Consider the following 20,186-nt stretch of genomic DNA (forward strand, 5'->3'; position numbering starts at 1 on the left):
GCACCTTTTAAGTTTTAACGCTACGAAAAAGGCGCAACTTTTCGCGTAAGTTTTAACGCTACGGAAAAAGCGCAAGATTTTACGCAACTTTCGTAAAGGCTACGAAAAACTCGCGTTTTTACGCAAAAATCGTATTGGTAACGAAAAATTCGTAAAGACGCCGAAAAAATCGCAAAAAATACGAAAAAATCGCAAAATACCGATCTTTACGAAAAAAACGCAATCGGACTCATTTCAACCCGTTCGTGGGTTAGTAAATGTGCCCCTTAGTCTGCCATTGGTTTTGGGTTGTGCTATTTTCAGTAAGGATATTTTCAGCTGGAGTCTGAGTTTTCTATTGATTTGGGTAATATGGGTAAGGCTTGAATTTTATAGTAGTCTTGGGAAGGCTATCATTTTAAAGAGATTGAGTCTTCCTATATAGTTGACAGGTAGGCTTCTCCAGCTTTGAAAATCTGATATGATTTTGCCTATTGTTTGTTATGTTTAGTGTGTATATTCTATTAATATCGGCCAAGATCTTCACCCTTAGGTATTTAATATATGGAATTGGTTTGCTGAAATGTTTTTGCTGCTTCCTTGATACTATCATTTGGGGGAGGGCCAAACATAGTATTGGCAACAAACCCCGAGATAGTTCCAAATTGTTTTAGTGTAGCTATTATGTGTGAAATGGCTGTTGCTGGGTTTTGTAAGATTATTGTAATATACATATATTGTGGGTTCCTACATTTTATTAATTACATATAAACATAAACCTGACTCATAGAGGAAGCAGCCTTATTAGTTGTCACCTGGCTGTCCAAATAATAGTAGTCATCCTTAACATTAAAAAAGGGTCTGGCTCACTGGAACCAGCATTAAATAAGGAGTCTATGAATACGCAAAATCAGTTAGTCAGGAAGGATAGTCATGAAAGTCATGGTAGACATGCAGACTGCTCTCTCATGTAGACCACTACGCTACAATATTATTGGAGGCAAATCTTTCATATTGAAGACATCAGAGTACTCCTGGCAAAAAGAGTGTGTTGTATTTATGTTTATTTTTCAACAGTCAGACTGTTGCTGTCTTTTTTGGTTTGACTTATTGTATGGTTTATTAACTTTCAAGTTATTTTGCTTTCATCTGCAGTTGCTGTCACTAAGTAAAAGGTAAACACTGGGTCTTCTGCCCTCATTGTAATGCACCATGGCTAACTTTATTTAAATAACCAATTACATTCATGATTCCTACAACAAAGATAAAGCAGTTTAACAATTAGCATAGGTTAAGCCAGTGTTCCCCAACCAGTGGCTCGTGAGCAACATGTTGCTCCCCAACCCCTTGGATGTTGCTCCCAGTGGCCTCAAAGCAGGTGATTATTTTTGAATTTCTGGTAAGGAGGCAAGTTTTGGTTGCATAAAAACCAAGTATAATACCAGACAGAGCCTTCTGTAGGCTGCCAGTCCACATAGGGGCTATTAAGTAGCCAATTATAGCTCTTATTGCTACTCCTAGAAACCTTTTTCATGATTGTGTTGCTCCCCAACACTTTTTCCATTTAAATGTTGCTCACGGGTGAAAAAGGTTGGGGATCCCTGGGTTAAGCAGATGAAAGAGAGTTCTTTCTAACCACACTAAATTGTTCATCTATTCCTGGCTAGACCCCTCAACTTGGGGATGGTTCAGTGGCATATTCCATTTGTTTTGTACATCATTGTGTTTGGTGTCATCCTACTGTGTAATTACTGCCTGCTTAACGTGGAGCCATATCTGCAAGCGCTCCCCACCAAGGTAGTTTTGTCCTTTGTCAAGGCTTTGCTTGTTAAGAGGACTGGATCGTAAGAGTACAGAGTTTTGATTTAACACGTCTTTGTAAGAGGGTATATATAACCCTCCCAATACTTTTTCTTTGAAAGTCAGAATACAGGACAAAGCTAATTTTTTATTAGCCCACCATATAAAATATACAAACCCTGCACTTCCTTGCCTTACGCATTTTGTACCCATATGGTTTTATTTTTTTGGAGTGCTTTTTCTTTGAAAGTTTACTGTGGCACCCCTTTCATACTGTTTGCACTCCTTAGTTTATACTTTTTGAGGTGTAAATATCCCTCAGTAAATATCCCAATTTTTCTGTATTCTGACTTCTCAAAATGCAGAATCCACACTGCAGCTCGTGACAAACTTAATTTTACACCTCAAGTGACTTCTGATATCTGACAATAGAACACACCCACCTCTTATATAAACACAAAAAGGGGCTGTAACCTATCTATATGAGCTCCAATAAAGGGGCCATTTTTAAAGATAGTATTAATTTTTACCCCAAAGTGAAAGTAGTGCCATATATTAATCATTATAGCCTACAAGATTGGAAGGGTTTTAGTTCTGCTATGTGTGACCTTTAATAATAAACTTTGTGGGCTGCCATCATGCGACAAATAATTGACAAAAAAAGATCCAGAAATTGCGAGAATGCTAGAGAGACAATCTGAAACATATTTCCCAGAAAGAATGGCACAATTAATGGAGAGTTCTGAGGTTAAATGACTTAAAGGCTATTCTCAGTATTGCAAAACTGAAGTCAGACTGTAAATCACAAGAATTTAACATTTTATTTTCAAACATAAATGCAACACAAAGGAAAAAGAAAATTCATACAAAAAGTCAAAAAAGACTGAGATCAAAAGATAACACCCATAATGATGCAATTTTGATATTACATCAAATGTATATTAACTTTTACACATTTTCAAAGCACAGCGCTATTTTGATGGGATGGCTTGATTAATCTGAACCCGATTCAGCTGAGCTATCCGGGGTGCTGGCAATTTCCTCCGAATCCTAAAAAACAAAACCCATAAATGAGAACCGATAGAAAAAGCTTTAATTTTTAACACATTTGACATATTTTAGAATAGATACAAGTTTTTTTCTGTATTGAATAAAAAGTGTCAAAGCTTTACAAAAGGCTGCCGCAGTTGGAAGGGATGCATTGGATTTTCACTGAATGGCAGAGTTTGCTCGGCTTTAGTACAAGAACAAAAATAATGTTGAAAAAGGGGGTATACCAACATTTCAATTACAGTTTACAAAAAAGTAACAACCACTACATTAAATGTTTTAAACCTCAATGAGTACATTATCACCAGTTTTACAGAAGTTTGACAAGTCAAGTTCATCTTATTCATTATACACTGTGCAGGGTTCTCTTTTGGAAATCAGCCAAATATAAAAGATAACAAGTGAACAATGTATTTCTAAAATGCTATAAGTGAGCGATTATATGTTTCATGTTTATATAATCATAACATATTAAAAATTGCAAATCTCACTACTCTTACGACACCCACAGACAGGGGTTTCTGACCCTCCCAGAAGTAGATCTGCATTACATAAGCTGACAATATCTTACGTGGACTCTTTTTGCTTTAGCTAAGCAGTGGCTTGGGTGCTCTGACCTCTATTAAGCACCAGTGCGCATCATTTTCTATCCCCCCAATTCTCCTTCAGAGTAAAATCTTAAAGCATACTTACCCCAGACACAACAGGGCAATAATAACTTCATAAAACTATCCTGCCTCCAGGGATTTGGTTGGAACTGAAGAATAGCAGAACTCTAAACATAGCCAGATGATAACTTTGCACTAACTGCCCTCCACTAGGGAGCTGCAAAATATTCAATAGCTAACTCAACACAATTTAACTATGCCCTTAATGGCACAAAACCATATAAGTAAAATTATTATTGCCAGCAAATGTAAGGTTAGGTGATACCTTCTAAGTAAAAGTTGCAAACTTTCGGAGCACCCAGGCCCCTTTGTCAGGCAAAATACAAATGAAAGCTGGAAAGGCACAGCATATATAATGTCAGATCATTGAAAAAGGTTCATGGGCAATAAATTAGGAGGACAGAGATAACTTGTAAATATAATATAAGTAATTAGGGTGTGTTGTAAATAGTCCAGGGGTGTGGATTCAATCAGGTCACATAGTGTGACACAGACAAGACAGAATAGGGTGGGGTTAACAAGAGAGTGCACAAGTAGGAATTGGACAAGAAAAAAGTGAAGATATAAGATTTGGGTCCCTTGGATGGGATAACGAATGGATCTGGATCTTATCCACTGCACAAGTCCATATCAGACTGTAATAAATAAACAAACTACAAATGGACCAGTAAAGACAAGATAACATTTTGGCCCAGATATTGATAAGCCCCACAGGATAAACATTAACTCCACTCTGCCAGGGAAGCAAATACTAGTAAAATTGTTGTAAGGCAGTAATCCCCAACCAGTTACTCAGGAACAACATGTTGCTCCCCAACCCCTTGGATGTAGCTCCCAGTGGCCTCAAAGCAGGTGCTTATTTTTGAATTGCTGGCTTTTGGGCAAGTTTTGGTTGCATAAAAGCCAGGTGTACTGCCAAACAGAGCCTCAGGTAGGTTGCCAGTCCATATAGGGGCTGCCAAACAACAATAAAAGTCCTTATTTGACACCCCCAGGAATATCTTTTATGATTGTGTTGGTCCCAGAGTCTTTTTTACATATGAATTGTTGCTCATGGGTAAAAAAAAAAAAAAGTTGGAGATCCCTGTTGTAAGGTGAAGTCAACCTCAGGAAAGTGTCTTTTGAGATGTAAATTGTCATTATCTGTGTTTTTCTAGGTTGAAGATATCTTAGTCATATCTGGACATAAAACTCCTGTCTCTGTTTAGGTCACATTCTAGAGACATTTCCTTTACCAGCTTACTTAGCCCTCTTTGGAGGGAATTAAAGACCCCCTCCTCCTTTGAATCTATACCCCTTTTAAAAGGATAAGGAAAGGCATTATAAGTGCCAATAGTGCAAGTAAGAACACTTTATTCAGCAGAAGGCTTTACCATACCTGAGTAAACAGCCCTAGAAGCTCAATCTGTTTGCTTAAGATAGCAGCTGCCATTTTAGCTTAGTCTCACTAGCTTCCATGCTGCACCAGGTCACCCTTTTAGATTACAGGAATGAAACTTTAATTTGAAGCAGTTTTTCAATGTGAGGGCAGTGATTTTGTGAAATGTCCTTCTGAGAGATGGTGTAATAACAAGCATATCCAAGGCTATTGTGATACTAAAATCAGCAATTAGTATTGATATACAGTGCTTTGCTAAAGTATTCACCCCCTTGGCATTTTTCATGTTTTGTTGCCTTACAATCTAGAATTAAAATAGATTGTTGTGAGAGTTTCCACCATTTCATTTACAGAACATGCTTACAACTTTGAAGACGTATTTTTTTTTATTGTAAAGTAAACAACAAATAGGACAAAATAACATTTTTGCCCATTCCTCAAGGCAGAACTGCTCCAGCTCCTTCATGTTGCATGGTTTTCGCTTGTAAACAGCTAAGTCTGACCACAGATTCTCAATTGGATTGAGGTCTGGACTTTGACTTGGCCATTCCAACACATTTAAATGTTTCCCCTTAAACCACTCGAGTGTTGCTTTCGGGGTAACTGTCCTGCTAGAAAGTGAACCTCCGTCCCAGTCTCAAATCACAGGCAGACTGACACAGGTTTTGCTCAAGAATATCCCTGCATTTAGCACCATCCATCTTTCCCTCGACTCCCACCAGTATCCCAGTACCTGATGCTGAAAAACATCCCCACAGCACGATGCTGCCACCACCATGTTTTACTGTGGAGATGGTAACACCAAAAAATTATATATATATGAAAATAGTATGTTGGCATGTGCAAAGATTTTACATATATATAATTTTTTGGTGTTACTGTTCCTTTAAAAACAGAGGAGTTGGAGTCGAAAGATTTATTTACCAACTCCACAGCCCTGATCAACTGGAAGTGTGTTAAAATCTTTGCACATGCCAACATACTATTTTCCTAGTTCCTGTGTTTTACAGTTTGTAAATGCTAACGCACTTTTATGTTCTCTTTAACACACAATACTGCGGCAGCAGTTTATTTCTTTTCATTAAATATGTAATGTAGCAGGGTATACCCAAATTTTGCACAGGAATGCTTAGAGAAGGAGTTTATATAAACTGTTTGCAAAAGCAATGACAGAGGGATTAATGCAAAATAAAATTTCATAATGACTTTGTGTTAAGACAGCAAAGCGCCTTAAATAACCTTTGACAAGATGTTCACTTCAATGGACAAGAACATGATTTCAATCTGATGATTGGGGCTTCAGAAATGCAGTCACTCTTGCTGAGCCAAATTTTGCTGATCATAGTTACCCCGCTGAGGTCACACAGGGTGCATATCAATGCACCCATACAATACATCCTTGTCAGACAGGAAAAGTTTTTGACCAGTTATCCATAGGTAGCCCCATAACAGACAATAATCTGCCAACTCGGTCTGGAGGGACAGAGTTGGCAGCTTTTATCAGCCCTGTATGCTTTAGGCAAAGGAAGGAATTTTTTCCCCTCTGCAGCAAATTAGAGAGGCTTCAGATGGGGTTTTTTGCCTTCCTTTGGATCAACTAGAGTTGGTCCAGTTAGGCAGGTTATATATAGGCATTATGGTTGAACGTGATGGACATAAGTCTTTTTTTCAACCTAACTTACTAAGTTACTATGTATGTAGTAGTGCAAAGACTTTTAGGTGTGTTGAATTTTCAATATTAGCCTTCTGGATTAAATGCAAATCTTTGGCAACACATCTGTGGACATTGAATGTGCCCAGGCTTTGAATCATGGGGTTCCACTTGGTTTTGGTGGAATCTGGTCTCCATTCCAGTTATGCTGGTTATAAGCTTTACATAAGTTAAGTAAACCTTTTAATTAGTCAATTCATTATAAGTTAAGTAAACCTTTTTTATTGATATTATTAGTATGTGGCAGAGTGTGGTTCTTGGCATTCATTAGCTTCCATGGTACTATTATTTAAATGTACTGGACAGTTCTTTTCACCACAATTTCTCTGTAATATTAAATCAACATTTCGTATAGTGGTTGATCAAATTTGGATAGTTGTCCACATGTAAACAGACCCTGTCATTAAAAACTTTTTTCTAAATCTCTACTTTTTGAAATAACCGTTTTTAAAATGCAGACCTGTTAAGCATAACAGAATTTGAAAGTTTCTCTATCCTCCCTTCAGGCAGTGAATCACTTACACAGCTTTCTCTGTGATGCGCAGAAAGTCAAACAAGGAAGTCCAGTCCCTGTGCATGCCTTTTATCTCCTGCCTTATTTGAACTCATTGATTTGAATCCGTGGCAACAGTCAACCAATCGGTTCAAATAAATGCAAATTAAGCAGGAGAAAAAAAGGCATACACGGAGATGTTTCACTCCTGAGCTTCCATTTTTGGCTTTCTGCATGTCCAATCAGCAGGGGTGATGACGATTCACAGCTTAACAAAAAAAGATTATTTTAGAAAAATAAAGATTTATAAAAACATTTTTACTGACGGGGGCTGTTAAAATTTGGATAACTGCCTGAAGGTGAACAAACCCTTTAAATCTATATCCAAGTGATATTAGCTACTAGGCCATGGGCATCAAACTTTTTGATAACTGTGTACAGTGGGCACAAATATTCTCTGGAGAAGACTTTAAAAGGCTGGGAAATGTTGAGGGACATTAGAAAATCTTTTTTTTTTTTTTTTTAATGTTCAGTGTGATTCACACAGGGTAGTTTGCTTAATTGTTTGCTTAATTCGAGGAGAATCAGATGCCTGAAAATGGTACAAAAAAACCCTTGCTCATTGTAGCTATACAGAGGCAGTGACAATGTGAAGAGGGCTAGTTTTAATGTTTTGTGGAATCCATGAAGGAATTACATAGTTTTAGCAGACCGCATTCTCTGCTTTCACCCCCACCTCTTTATGGCCACTGGACCCAGTATGATCTTAATATTTGAAAGATATGGTTTGGAATAAGAATACATAAGTGAATAAATTAATACAAGTAACTGAATGATAAAAACAAATGTGGAATGAGCGGAAAAACTGATAGTATCCATATAAAGATATTACAATTAAATAGTCTTACTTTCTTCTGTATGCTGTCGTCAGAAGAACTTTCATCACTGGACACAAACTCTTTGCTTTTGAAGCTGTCAGTGTTCGATTTTAGTGCTGCTCTGGCTGGTGATGATGCTTTCACATGCTTTTTCTTCTCTGATGACTCTGCTTTTTTTTTTTTTTCTCCTTTTGCTTTTTTTTCCCTTTGAATAATAACACATTAAGATTCAGTAGAAATCAAAGACACAAACAAAAGGTTATAAAAATGAGAGCCTCACTTTTTTGATGCCTCAGTAGGTGTACTTGAATTGTACTCTTTCATAGCTTTTTCATAATCCCTCTTGGCTTCTTCTGCTCTTCGGTCCCACTCCTAAGTCACATAAAAGATAAGAACACAAGAAAAAGGTTATTTAAGGTGAAATTGCTTCTACAATTTTTAAGTAAGAATGCTTGCAATGCCCCCCCACCCAAAAAACAGTTTGCCTTCCAAATAGACACAGTAAAATAACTAAAACCCCTGATCACTTTTTCTTTTAATTAAATATGGATTTTGAAAACAGTGACAGACAAAACAATGTCTCTGGTTTAAAGGAAACTTGTGTTTGCGAGATAATTATCTTAAAGCTATAAAATATGCTAACTTGATCACCCTCAACTTGTTACACAAAATATTTGTAGTTTTTTCACTAGCCGAGTCTACAAAAAAAATATCTTATTAGCTAGACCAGCACGTGTCAGCATGCTTGAACCTATTGCCATTATTTTGCTTCTGTGCTAAAATAAATAAATATCTGAAATATAAAATTAAAACTGAACAGCTATCTAACTAGCATGTTTAAGATAACTTGTCAGCTGATCGGCTTATCCACTTACTGTATACTAGATCCTAGGAATGACGGGCCTGATAAAAAATTTTTTAAAAAAAAAATGAAACTGCTTTATTTAAACTGGGGCAACTGAAGATAACATTGTCCACAGGTAATGGTATAAAGTATTAAAGCAGATGAAAGCATCACACAATTTAAATACATTGTATCATCCAAACCTCTTTTTTATCTTTGCTCATGCTCTTCCAAATTTCCCCTGCTTTCTTGGATAGGTCAGTTATGCTGATCCCTGGATTTTCACTTTTAATCTTCTCCCGACTCGCATTTAACCACAGCATATAGGCAGACATGGGGCGCTTTGGAGCACTTGGGTCTTTGGTTTTTTTTGACTAGCACAACAAAGAAGAAAAGATGGTAATGGGATGAGATTAAATACATCACCCTGTGGAAGATGCTGGAAGACTGGGGCTAATACCATATTTCATGGATAGGACGGGTGGTGGCAGTGAAAATGACATTACTACCAAAGCTTCTTTACCTATTTCGAGTACTGCCCATCAGCATAAATCTAAAAGACCTGAAAATGCTGGAAAAAAAGCATAACGTCTTATTTGGAAGACCAAGCCACCCAGAGTGAACAATATAACAATGCAAAGAACCACCAGAGGAGAAGGACCAGGATTTCCTAACATGCAGAAATACTTCTTAGCAGCACAACTGGCCCAGATCCCTCTAACGCATGCCCAGAATTTTACCACCTTTGTGGGTTGAATTTAGCTTGTCCCTATTGAACTGAAGGTTTATATAACTCTTTTACTGCCAGCCGATTTGATCACTTGTTTACCCAGAAAAGTGATGTATCGTTTTTTTTCCAGGACAACCTAAGCTTTCAAAATATACCAGAATGTTTATAACAAGATAGTCGAAATGTCTTTGGATTTCCATAATCTAAACACATATAACAGATATTGGTTGGTAGGTAGGTGCTGTTATATCCAAAGCTGCCCCCCTAACCAACGCCCTCCCTGAGTGAACGCTTCAGGGAGGACACCGGCAGCCAGGGGAGCAGCAACAGGCATCGGGTCTGGGCTGCCAGGGCCCACCAGGTTTTTTTCTGGTGTCCCGACACAGGGTCGGACTGGAGGGTGAAGGGCCCACCGGGGCCTGGGCCCATGGCCTGCGCCCATAGCCTCGACCCCCCCACCGCCGAGGGGCCCCCCTAACCCCCCTCACAAGGCCCCCCCACCGACGTCCTTCCCTGAGCGCGTAAATTTAACACGTCGGGGCAGGAGCAGTCGGGCGGGGGGGGGCCCGCTGGGGCCCTCTAGAGCCGACCCTGTCCCGACAGCCCAGTACAAATAATTTTATGCACAAAAGTACAGCTGATTTGAAAAGTCCCATGTCTCCTGGATGCACCAATACCAAATATTTATGAGATATGACCTATACATGTGAGATTTCTCACTTGTATAGGTCAAAAACTCCCAGCAGTACACTACCAAATTTCCAAAGCACTGCTCCAGAATGCTGCATACTTTAGATTTCAAGGCCAAAAATGCCATTTACCCTAGAAAACTATAAATTTTGGAAAGAACAGATTCTGGCAAATCGAGAATAGGTACAAATATTTTTTTAAATTTTAGAAATATTTGTTTCAAAGCTTTCAGTCTACAGCAATATCTCCTACAGGTCATAAGTTAACCGACTAAAACATACTAAATATGAAAAGCTAGGAGTCAACTGAACAGTTTAATGCCAATTATGCATAGGTTTACCTAAGTATGTAGGGGCCCCTACATGGGGTCATTTCAGCTCCTGCAAAATCAACACATTTACATAATTTGGCTTACATTTACCTAACTTATAGGCAGTTTATGTGGGGTAAAAGCTGAAAAAAAAAGTAGGGTGACCCTTAAAAACCATTTATTTTTTGAAAGAACACATTCAGAGAAATCCAAAATGGCTGAATATTTCTTTCTACCACACACCATCAAACAGCAAACTTTTCCTAAATTTAGCAGTTTGGATAACATTTCTGAAAACAGCCTAAAAATGTTGGAATTCGTCTCATTTATCAGTTTTTTTTTTACATACAAAGGCACCCCAAATATGAACACCAGAGGTCTATTGAACAGTTTGATGGCCAATATGCATAAATATGCATATAAGTATGTGAAATGTACTGACCCTAAATGAAAATGGTAAATATGATTTTTCTTAACTGCCAACTCAGCTTTTGCAAACAGAGCCCCCTGGCAGTGTATTTTAGGTTGTAAAACCCCCTATTTGTACAGAGGCCCCCAGAAAACCATATATTTTAAAATACACATTCAGATACATTTAAAATAAGTAAAGATGTCATTCAACACCAAAGCACCTAACTGCAAAGCAATGCTAAAAAAACACAAACAATAATGCAGTGATAAAAATGCAATAAACGACAAAAACTGTGCAAATCAATGAAATAACAAAGTAAGTCATACGACTTGTAATTAGTGGTCAAAATACCTAATCCAATATTCAATGCCAAAATAAAAATTTTCGGTGGAAAACAAAAGTATAATATTAATTATATTATTATTGTTTGACAGTGTGTAAGTAGTGTGTACATGAGTGTATATAACTTTTTTTCATTTTGCACAAACAAAACAAAAACAAACTGTTTGTGGGGAGAGGAGTGAACAGACTGCCTATGATATTGCAAAGCCCCGCCCACCCTAGCTGCTGCTACTTAAGCAGCACATACTGATGAGTCTAAACCGGTAGAGCACCGTTTTCAAGCAGTTATGGACATATTTGAACACAAAGGTATTGACAATATACAATGGACTTGGAAACAAGACTATTTTTATATAGGCACCTGGGGGGCCCAACCCAAGGTCATCAGCTTTAGGAGGGGGGCACATCTGCAGACCAAAATACAGCCCTGCTAGCAACAAGAAATACAATTTATATACTGGTACCTCTTTTTTTTTTCTTGGTTTCTTCTCTTTCACAATTTTAGCTCTTTTAGCTTCTTTTTTTTTCTCTGCATCATCATCACTGTCAGCACTAGAGGAGCTTGCAGAGGGATTACTATCAAACCTGCAGCAGGATGCAAAGAAAAACTTTTAAGTGAGGTAAAAAAATACAGAAAACAACATAAGTCTACAGAGCAGAGAGAGTTCTTATCACATACATTTAAATAATGAGAAATGAAACATAATGAATAAAGCCCCCACTAAAATGCATGACCTGTAACATCTTATAACTGAGGCACTGGTTTTAAAAGTACTAGATGGGAGTGTATTTTAAACCTGTGTGTACATAAGCATATTATATTATTATATCTGGAAAACCATTTGATAAAGCAGTAGCAAACTGTGGCATCAATGACTGAATATCATATTGCATGTTGTCAAAAAATAAATAAGTAATAATAATCAAGACAAATCAATAATCAATTCTGACTCTTTCTTTTGTACTGGTTTCTGAGCTGCCATTTAATGTGAATCTAGCGACAAAAAAAAATGTAAGTTCACTTCAGAAAGCTATATAGTTTTGGAAAACTCCAATTCCCTCCCAAAGAAGCAGCCTTTGAATTAAGAAGCAGATTATTATTACAAAGGGGGGTCATCCATGGACAGGTAATTTGTATTACTTGCCTAACATTTTCAATGTGTCTCGCAAGTAAAAAAATGTGGGAGACCTGTGGTCTATGCTCATAATTTTCGGTACATCTCTGCACTCCTTCTAGCTTCTTCATATCCTTTAAGGACTGGGCATACTCAAGTTGAGATATTACCAGGGGACTATAAAAAAGCAAAAGTATGCTTTGATCCTTTGAATGAGTGCCCTTTTTATACAAGGTAGCACTTTATTTACTATAGTAGCCACTGACTGTCAATTGAGTTAAGAGTTTATTTACAAAAATCTCAAATCCTTCTCAATTCCCCCAACACACTCACATTAAAGCAGAGGTAAAGTCATTTTGGCATTTTACTACCAATAGATTTGCCCCATTAGTGCCACCTAGAATGATATATTTATTCTGCAGAAAGCTTCATCATACTGGAGTAAAGATGTCTCAATAAAACTATACTGTTTCACTGCACATAATGGTACTCTCCGGGTTCTTTGGACTATATTTGTAAGCTACACAGCCAGCACGAGGGCTGCTACCTGTTGAGGAGTACTCACTGAGTAAAACTTGAAACCACGGTAGGACCTTTATATTTCCTGGAGTAAAGAGCCCTAGAAGATTTCTCTGTTTAAGACTGCAGCTGCCATTTTAGCTTGGTCTTCATAGCTTCATGCTTGCAGCTTAGCAGTTATAGCTCAGATTACACATTCCTAAAGGTGGGGGGGGAGTGAATTTTGTGAATTCTTATGGGAGAGGGGAGCAGGAGACAGGAGAGAGAAAAGAACTGTGCAGACTCTGGCCCCTGGAATGAGGGAATTTTCTGAGAGAGGAAGTCAGATACCCTAAGAACATGATTACAAAAAAGAAGACAAAAAAATCATGTGTTTCTTTTGATAGAGAACTTAGTGCAGTATTACTGTAAGTGCTTATGGCTGTATTTACTTGTATTATTTGTATAAAGCTTACTCAGTTTTTACCTTCCCATCTCTTTTAAGTGCATAAATAGCATTTATGTTACAGTATTTCTACTGTATAACCTTGCAATTACCAATTCGTATCCTCTTATTCATCTACCAATTTCCTAACTAATTCTCCAGTTTAGTCATATTCTGCAAGAAACTTAGTTTTGCATAATTTAGTATCAGCAAAAAAGATCTACGGAGCATGCTCCATAAGACCTGAAGCTTCTGCAGATGCTGAAATGTTTATCAACTAATTTATCAAATTAAAACAGTTCATGGAGATGGCAACCTAACTTAAGTTACTACTGAAAAAGCAGGTAATTTTACCTGCCATTTTCAGTACAACCGTTAACTACATAAAAGGGGTACATTAGGTTAACCACATATTTAATAAAGTAACTATAAGCAATTGGACACAATCAGATCTGATTGTATATAAGTAGGGTAGGCGCTAGGTAATTAAAAATATACAAACATACATTCATACCTTTTACCTGCCATGTTCAGTACAATTGTTAACTACAGAGATGTGCATGGGTCAATTTTTGCAAACTTGTTCCCTACCTGTAACGATTACCCCCAAACTGACCCACACCGGCACACCAGCATTTCTTTCCCTATTCTGGTATACCTAACCTGCCCATGATGTACACATCACCCCCAAGGAAATATCATCCCAAAAAATATTTTTTTGCCTTATAAAAGCAAACAGGATTCTAAACATACTTCCAATATGAATGTATTCAAATTGTTGTGCTTTTAAATAAACTCTTAATTGATTCAAACTGTAACTCTGTAACTCTGCACTGTCAAGTTGCAAACTTTTTGTCTTTTAGAATTTATAGGTATTATTAAGCATAAAACACTGGTATGAGGTTTTCAGCATTTATGAACTGGGATTTGGTAACACACTTTCTGTTTATGAAGCACTTGCATAAGTGCATTTTGTGTGTTTTTAGTGAGTCATGCAGTCATGAGGAAGCATAGAAAAAAGAAAAGCTGCACACACACTGGCTCATACTTCTTTGTACACAGGCATGTGCAGAAGGCTCTCCTTTCTTTTAAAGGAGACATATCATAGAAAAATTAAGAATATACCAGTGAATTATAATATATTATAATATATAATAATATAGACGGATTGTGCTTAAAAAGTTGTGTTTCTTACTGCTTTATTGAGATATTCCACCAAATCCCCACAAGTCCCACACATCTGTCCCACTTCCTGCTGGCTGAATTCTCTGGATGTGCAGGGGAGCCGCTGGCTCTGTCAGTACACTATACTGTTGGATAGCAGCTAGGCTGACCTGATAGGGAACTGAAGCTTGCCTTTGCTTTTGTGACTGCAGGGCTCCTACAGTGCTTCTGGCAGGGACTGTTAGGACATGCTCACCCTTCATTTGAAACAGGGACAGAGAATTGATAGGATCTATAGGGAACTGCAATAAAGGGGCCATTTGTACAGATACCATTTATGTTTTAGAGTTTTTTCCCATTTATCCAATGTCTCCTTTAAGAAAGAGGGGCCAGAGCTTCATGCTGTACCAGGAAGTAGGGGAAAGGAGCTGGAGATAACTTATAATTTAAAAACCAGATCAGACTAAATGCAGGGACTGTTATACTATTCTGGGGGTTGCTTAGAGTAATTTTAAAGATAGAAAAAAAACATTTACTGTATATACTAGAGTATAAGCCGATCCAAATATAAGCCGAGGTACCTAATTTTACCTAAGAAAACTGGAAAAACTTATTGACTCGAGTATAAGCCTAGGGTGGGAAATGCAGCAGCTACTGCTAAGTTTTAATAATCAAAATAAATACCTATAAAATTACATTAATTGAGGCATCAGTGGGGTATATGTTTTTCAATATTTCAAAGAAAAACAGTAAACTAGCTCTGTAAGCGGAGAAGAGGGTCAACAAAAACAATATGAGTACTACCCCACGCTCATTGCACATTGGCAAACTGGCAGCAGACCCAGTCCCTGGAGGAGATGTAAGGGGAAATAAGTATTGCTAGTGGGAGCCTAGGCCAGGGCACTGGAGGGTCTGGTTGCAGGTGGCCTAATTTGCACACAAAGGAGAGAGGGTGCTAGTCTAGAGCAGCGTTTTTCAACCGCTGTTCCGCGGCACACTAGTGTGCCGCGAGATGTTGCCTGGTGTGCCGTAGGCAGGGCCGCAATTTTTACTTTAAAAAAAAAATCCGGGCCCTGTCATTGGTTGTGCCCCGTGTGTACGGGTGACGTCAGTACGCACGGGGCGCAACGTTATAAAAGGGCCTGTGTGCGGTCGCGTGTAGGCGGAAGTGCAGAGGCGGCGCGCGTGAGGGGAAGATGCTGCTGAAGCCGCCGAAGAGTAAAATGCTGCTGGGCACCAATGTATTAGGGGGGGCCACGGGGCACACTGACTTATGGGGGCACTGCTGCTGGGCACCAATGTACTAGGGGGGCTGGCTCTTGGCACCAATGTACTGGGGGCACTGCTGCTGGGCACCAATGTACTAGGGGGCACTGCTCTTGGCACCAATGTACTAGGGGGGCACTGCTCTTGGCACCAATGTACTGGGGGCACTGCTGCTGGGCACCAATGTACTAGGGGGGCACTGCTCTTGGCACCAATGTACTAGGGGGGCACTGCTCTTGGCACCAATGTACTAGGGGGGCACTGCTGCTGGGCACCAATGTACTAGGGGGGCACTGCTGCTGGGCACCAATGTACTAGGGGGGCACTGCTGCTGGGCACCAATGTACTAGGGGGGCACTGCTCTTTGCACCAATGTACTAGGGGGGCACTGCTGCTGGGCACCAGTGTACTAGGGGGGCACTGCTGCTGGGCACAGAGTTACATTTTTTAACATTTTCTAATGGTGGTGTGCCTCGTGATTTTTTTCATGAAACAAGTGTGCCTTTGCCCAAAAAAGGTTGAAAAACACTGGTCTAGAGGGACCCATGGCACGACTCATGGCATGACTTTTTCAGCACATTTTGGGTGCTGAAAAACTAGGCTTATACTCGAGTATATACTAATTCTTTAAAAGTTATTTGTAAATGTAACTGTTATTGAAAGCAGCATTAGCTTTACTGCTGGTAATGTCTTTTAAAACAATGTTGCAAAAGTCCGTCTTCTCCTTCTCTTCTTTTCCCTAGTTTTGCTTAACTGTTTTCTATAACTGAAAAATGAGTGGCAGCAAGGTCTGCCACATGTATGCAGTTTTGGAACAACAACACCGGCAAGATGATGAGGCAGTAAGCTGGGTGACAGAAAATCTAATGCAGGGAAAAAGAGAAGGGAGGCTGCTCCAGGGTTTGTGCATCTCAACAGATTTGCCAGATTGTGGGAAAAAGATGGGAGTGTGAACTCTGTACTGGTGGTTCTAGATGGGGCTGATATCTCTAAGAGCCGGGAGACCAGTTTCTCAAGTAGTGGTGGGGTGGAGAGTAGAGCTAGGCCAAAACAGATTGTGGTTATAGGGGATTTATTATTAGGAATTTGGACATGGTAATCTGTCGACCGGATCGCTAGAACCGAACAGTTTGCTGTCTTCCTGGTGCCAGGGTTCAGCATGTGGTTGATTGGGTTGACAAATTATTAGGCGGGGCTGGGCATGAGCCAACTGTCTTAGAACATATTAGTACTAATGACAAAATTAATGGTAGGCGGAGGACCTTAAAGAGTTAGTTCAGGGATCTAGGCTCTAAGATTAAGGAAAGGGCCTCCTGTAGATTGTAAGCTCTTGCAAGCAGGGCCCTCTGATCCTATTGTTATTTTGTATACCCTTGTTTTTTAAACTTTTTAAGATCCCTGTTTGTTTAAACTTATTTTGAAGTGCTGCATTATTTGCTGGCGCTATATAAATAATGATGATGATGAGGATAGTAATTTTTTCTGAAGTTTTGCCTGTGCCACGTGCAAGTTTTGTTTAGTGAGAAAGTGGGAGCTTAATGTGTGCCTAAAGTCTTGAAAAATGCTCCTGGGGGTGCCAAATAAGGGCTATGATTGGCTGTTTGGTAGCCTCTATGTGAACTGGCAAGCCTACAGAAGGATCAGTTGGTCAGTACACCAAAATTTGCCTTCACAAGTCACTGGTTGGGGATCACTGGCTACGAGGCTAGGAAAGGGGGGGAGCTAGTATGGCAAAGCTAGTGAAGACCTGTCAGTGGGATTAGCAAGGGGTCATGGGGGACGAGTAAGGGGGCATACAGTTTACCAGCTACAAAAGTCCTCTGTTACATAGGAAAACAGCCTAATAGTAACCTTAGATGTAACCTGTTGTGTGATGTAAATACCAGAGGGAAAACCTTCGCTGCATGCTGGCTAATGCACGGAGCCTGCCAGGGAAATTAGGAGAGTTCGAGTCTATTGCATGTACTGAAAATTATGATTTAATTGGTATCACTGAAACCTGGTGGGATGAAATGTGTGACTGGGCTGTGAATTTAAATGGTTACACCCTTTTTAGGAGGACAGGGGGATTAAAAAGGGTGGACGGGGTTGTCTTTATGTAAAGCCAGATTTAAAGCCATGTGCTAAAGAAATTACGAGAGACCACAACGGGAAGGAATCCCTTTGGGTAGAAATTTCAGCAGGGCTTAAGGTTACAAAATAAATAATCATTGGTGTGCATGCTATAAACCACCCCATATAAGTGAGGAGGATGAGGCACAGTACACACAAATAAACCAAGAGCACACAACATGTTAGGTCACATTAGCCAAGGAATGTACAGAGTTCTGTCTTTGCATTATTTATGGTCAAGTAAATACACAAAATGGCAGCTCAAGAAAAATCTGTTGGTATTCATTCTGGGGGGAATAGTTTTTCTTTATGCAACCTCTTCACAAACAACTCTTACTTGGCCAATCTTTCATAACCAAGACTTTCCATGGGCTGCTCTTTCCATAAGGCAAGGCGAGAATCTTGCCCTAGGCTGCAGTGATGGCCAGATACCAGGGGAAGCAAAAAGTCACCTCTGGTAACTTTAAGACCAGAATTTACTTTTTTCGAAATTCTGCTCTTCTAATGCAGACAGGGCAATAATGCTCTCTGCACTAGCAATACAGCCTCCCCTTGACACCTGAGGCAGCAGCCCAAATGCCAAACCCTGTCACCCATCCCAAGCTTAGCTCCTTGGCTGTCAGAGTGGTTGGATGGGGGTAACATCAGGGCTACTGCCCCTTCTTTATCAGCTTAGTTGTCCTTCTTTGGACTCTCTTTAATGCAATAAAATCCAGTCAGAGCACTGTATACTAAAACTACACAACATATTCTAGATCAAGAGTTACTAGTGCTTTGTAAAGGGGAAGAATAACCCTCTTCTTTAACAACTCTATGTCCTTCTACATAATAGATTTGCCTAAAACAATACCATTAAGCATATAAGTTTGCTTGCATATTTTTATCACAGGTGCAAAACCTTAAATCTATGCCACTTAGCCACCCTGACTGCTAGTTTGTCAAGATCCTGCTGCAAGGATGTCACATTCCATATAAAAATAATTGGGCTGCAAAGTTGTTTGCCATTTGCAAACATTGATACATTACTTACAATATCTTTCCCTAAATCATTAATAAACAAATTAAATAAAAGTACAGATACCAAAATACAGAACCTGTTGGACCCCAACCCTTCAATAATATTCTAAAACCCTGCATATGGAATTTTCAGGTCTCATGTAGCAGTGCTGGAATAACAGACTAAAAGGTGAGTAGGAGGAGATGAAGAAAAAAAAAAAGGATACAGATACTAATTACAATAATGTAAATATCAAAATGGGCTGGATAAAAATGTAATTTAGGATTTTTTGGATTTTTGTTTTCTGGTTGCTGGGCAATTTAAGTCAATACACAATATAAAAGAAAGACCAAATGCATATTGAATGCCTAAATAATACAAAAAAATTATTCAAATGAGGAGCTCTTTGAACCTCAAAATTTGCTATGCTTTCCATCTTTAACCAAAATGTGATCTGTGATTTAAATGATTTTTTTGTCTCGAGTCTGAGTGTAGTTAAAGGAAAAGGAAATGTAAAAACTAAGTAAGCTTTATCAGAAAGGTCTATATAAATACAGCCATAAGCACTCACAGAAATGCTGCACTGACTCCTCTATTAAAAGAAACAGATTTTCTGGTCTTCTTTTGTGTATACGTGTACTTTGGAACCTAAATTCCTCTCTCAGAAAAATTCTTAATTCCTGGGGCCGGAGGCGCAGCTCTCTCCTCATCCCCCCTCCCAAAAGAATTCGTATGCTACCAACGGCTAGAGCTGCAGTAGGAAGCTACAGAGACCAAGCTAAAATGGCAGCTGCTATCAAACAAATGGAAGGGAGCAGGTAGGGCTATTTACTCAGTTATGATAAAGCTTTCAACAGAATAAATACAGAGTTTTAGCTTGCACTAATGTGGCTAATCTATTGGCAGTAAAATGCAAAACTTACTATCCTTCTCCTTTAATGAGTATTAAAAACAGTTTAAAACATCAACCAAATTTTAACATTTTAGGATCTTACTCTTCAGCAACTTCATCTTCTTCCTCTCCTGGGTTAAATGATTCATCTAAATGTGGTGGGGAAGCAAATGAAAACATTTAGTACTATATATAGTGTATCTGTAGCTTTAAGAGTATTTTTATTAACAGAACCAATGTTTTCTCACCAGTTTCGTCACCAGACTCATCGCTATCTGCATTCTCACGAATCTTCCCCTCCTCTTTCATTCTTTCTAGATAAGCATCATGTTGATCTTCATCAGAGTCTGCATAATCATCATATGCTGGTTTCATACCCTTGGTTCAATAAAAAGGACACAAAAAAATTAAG

At 38.9% G+C, this 20,186-nt stretch overlaps 1 protein-coding gene across 1 annotated transcript in view; it reads right to left on the bottom strand.

Annotated features, from left to right (window-relative positions):
* Positions 1-1,177: 1,177 nt before the first annotated feature.
* Positions 1,178-20,186, bottom strand: part of ssrp1 (structure specific recognition protein 1) — a 58,624-nt gene continuing 39,615 nt past the window's right edge. The window contains 7 exon segments of the mRNA NM_001197197.1: positions 1,178-2,829; positions 7,988-8,162; positions 8,238-8,329; positions 9,005-9,175; positions 11,750-11,870; positions 19,878-19,923; positions 20,023-20,152. Of these exon segments, the coding sequence (NP_001184126.1) occupies positions 2,773-2,829; positions 7,988-8,162; positions 8,238-8,329; positions 9,005-9,175; positions 11,750-11,870; positions 19,878-19,923; positions 20,023-20,152 (792 nt within the window). The 3' untranslated portion in view covers positions 1,178-2,772.

The sequence above is a fragment of the Xenopus tropicalis genome, chromosome 7, assembly GCF_000004195.4.
Source record: "Xenopus tropicalis strain Nigerian chromosome 7, UCB_Xtro_10.0, whole genome shotgun sequence".
Taxonomy (NCBI): Eukaryota; Metazoa; Chordata; class Amphibia; order Anura; family Pipidae; genus Xenopus; species Xenopus tropicalis.